Below are 2,588 nucleotides of genomic sequence, written 5' to 3'. Positions count from 1 at the left end.
TAACTCAAAAAATGTGTTTTCTGAGTTATCATTTTCTATTTTTTTTACGACCTTCACTTTATCTTGTGTCAAATTTTCATGTTGATATCTCTAAAACTCAACGAGTTACAGCTCATTTACTACGAGTGTGCCAAAAATCAACAAGAGAGTTTTTTGAGATTATGGAGCACTAAAACACTTCCAATCATGCTTGATCTTGCACAGAAATTTAGCACTGATATCTGTCTAGCTCTTTGCAAAACATGGTCTAAGTAGTTATTTTATTTTTTCTGTAATAGCTTTTTAAAGTTGGGAAGTCAAATTTCCATCTCCAACTTAAAACGCGTTTTTCTCGAAACTTGATTTTTTGAGATGTGTCACTCTTTGAGTAAATGAGCGATATGTATATGAACCGAAATAAGATAAGGGGAAATTCCCCTAGGCACATCGATTCTTATCATTAGCTTTTATTTTAATTTATAGTCGGTTTTTGACTGACGAAAGCTTTAGTAGAAGCTATACCATTAAAATATAAACGTGGATTGATAGAGAAGTATAGAAAGAGAAGGAGGAGAAGAGATGGCGAAGAATATATTTTTCAATCTAAACATTTTAATGTTCTTTCTGCCTGTTTTAATTTCGTTACTAAAAACCATACATACTGAACAATGTCACCACCATTCATCGAATCCAAATTGCCAACAATTGGAGAAAATCAAATTGTCTATGGATACAAGTCAAGAACCCTATTTCAGTTTTTATGAGTATGCCTGTGGCAATTGGGATTCTCAACATGAATATACAAATGCCGAACAGATGGTGGACGACAAAATGAATTTGGAATTAATAAAAATTGTGGAAACTTTGGATGAAGATCATTTAAAAATGGATTTCTTCAATAAAACATATGTATATTATAAATCATGTGTTAGTGCAAATGGTAGAAATGCAATGCGTGAATATTTAAGCGTTATTAAGCCGGGCCGAAATTTACAATGGCCAATATTGTGGAAATTTCAAGATGGTAATGTTGATAAACCATGGCCAGTAGATGAATTTGATATGTACGATTTGTTGGGACGTCTATTATATTATGGTGTAGAGCATTTTCTGATAAAACCACTTGTCAAAGAAACCTTCAATGAAACACTACTGCTTTTGGATTACCCTGAATATAATATCCTGTCAGTCGCTGTTATGAAAAAGCTGTTAAAACAACTCGGTGTTTCTTCAGACACGGCCAGTAAATACGCCCAACAATTAAGTGCAGCACAATCTATATGGCAAAGAAGGACTAAGGAATATTTAAAACGACACCAGTCATCCTACCTCAATTCCATAATGAATTACAAAGATCTTAAAGAAAATTATCCCAAATTATATAAATATGTTAAGAGTAGCCGTATTTGGAACATAAAGAAACATGCCAAGGTAGAAATACTTAATGTTGAATATTTTATTTTTTTAAACGAGAACATGCGAACGGATCCAGAAAAGGAAGTGTTATGTAATATCGTGATGCTGCATATGCTACATGATTTAGAGAAGAAAAACGGGGGTAGCATGGGTCCTTTCAGTAAAAGAGATTGCATTAAAAGAGCGCGCCACAAATTTGATTTACTTATGACTTTTTTATACTATGAAAAGGTCTATAAACCAAATGAAAAGAATAAATATCCCGATATAAAAATTATGTTCCATCAGGCTAAAGATAGTCTTCTACGCCTACTTAATGATTATTCAGAAAATGTTAATGTTGAATATTTACGTTCACATTATGGTAATATGTCTTTTAATTTTGGCAATCAACCCTCAACTGTGCGCAATTCTTATGTTCATCGATTATTTGCCGAAATACCGCAACTTAAGCCGGATAACTTTTACTATAATCATTTGAAGCTACTTCGCCATAAAATTCGGACATCTCTGAAACGCCTCGACTATCGCACCCACGTCATGTATTCGTCTCAACATCGAATCGGCTATTCGTCTACACCCTTCTATGATGCCAGGCTTAATATGGTGTTGCTACCCTTTGGTATTCTACAACCACCTATTTATGATCCTGAATTACATCCAATTTTTAAATGGTCTACATTGGGTGTTTTAATGGCTAATACTTTTTTCCATTCATCACAACTGTAATATTCACGACTTAATTGTCGAAATGCCAATTTAAAATGTTATTGCACCATAGAGTCTAAAGAGTTCCAGGACTGCGGGAGCCTTCTTTGCTAGCACTAGCCGGGTGGGGGGTTCGTGTCCTGTTGTCTCTAAACCGTGTTTATATTACTCGAATTAATATTATTGCAGACTCCCTTTGTACATCAGAAAAGAAAAAGTATAACCAAATGGACAGGGCATAAAAAAATGGTTAAAAACGGGATATTATCTTATGGTATACGAGATAGAATTCGCCCAGTTGTTATTGGGTGAAAGTGCTTCGCAACCCACACCGACCTAGATTCTTTTTTGAGCACTGTATAAATACATATTTAACAAGAACCCCTATTAATCCTTACTCCTTTCTTTAGTATCTCATCTCTCGAATAGAAAACATATAATTAATTTAGCCAATCATTTTAGATTTCAAAAAAAATAATTTATTC

General features: G+C 33.8%; 1 protein-coding gene across 1 annotated transcript; it reads left to right on the top strand.

Annotated features, from left to right (window-relative positions):
• Positions 1-558: 558 nt before the first annotated feature.
• LOC141392193 (endothelin-converting enzyme-like 1) lies at positions 559-2,124 on the top strand. The gene has a single exon (XM_073965148.1). It carries the CDS (start codon positions 559-561, stop codon positions 2,122-2,124), a length of 1,566 nt encoding a protein of 521 aa, XP_073821249.1.
• Positions 2,125-2,588: the final 464 nt, after the last annotated feature.

This window comes from Musca autumnalis, unplaced genomic scaffold (assembly GCF_047663935.1).
Source record: "Musca autumnalis isolate F117 unplaced genomic scaffold, ASM4766393v1 scaffold_2, whole genome shotgun sequence".
Taxonomy (NCBI): Eukaryota; Metazoa; Arthropoda; class Insecta; order Diptera; family Muscidae; genus Musca; species Musca autumnalis.
The sequence above is the reverse complement of the archived record's forward strand: the minus strand, read 5'-3'. Positions and strand labels throughout refer to the sequence as shown.

Excerpts from the sequence above, each read along its gene's own strand:
- LOC141392193 (XM_073965148.1), top strand. The coding sequence starts at position 559 with ATGGCGAAGAATATATTTTTCAATCTAAACATTTTAATGTTCTTTCTG.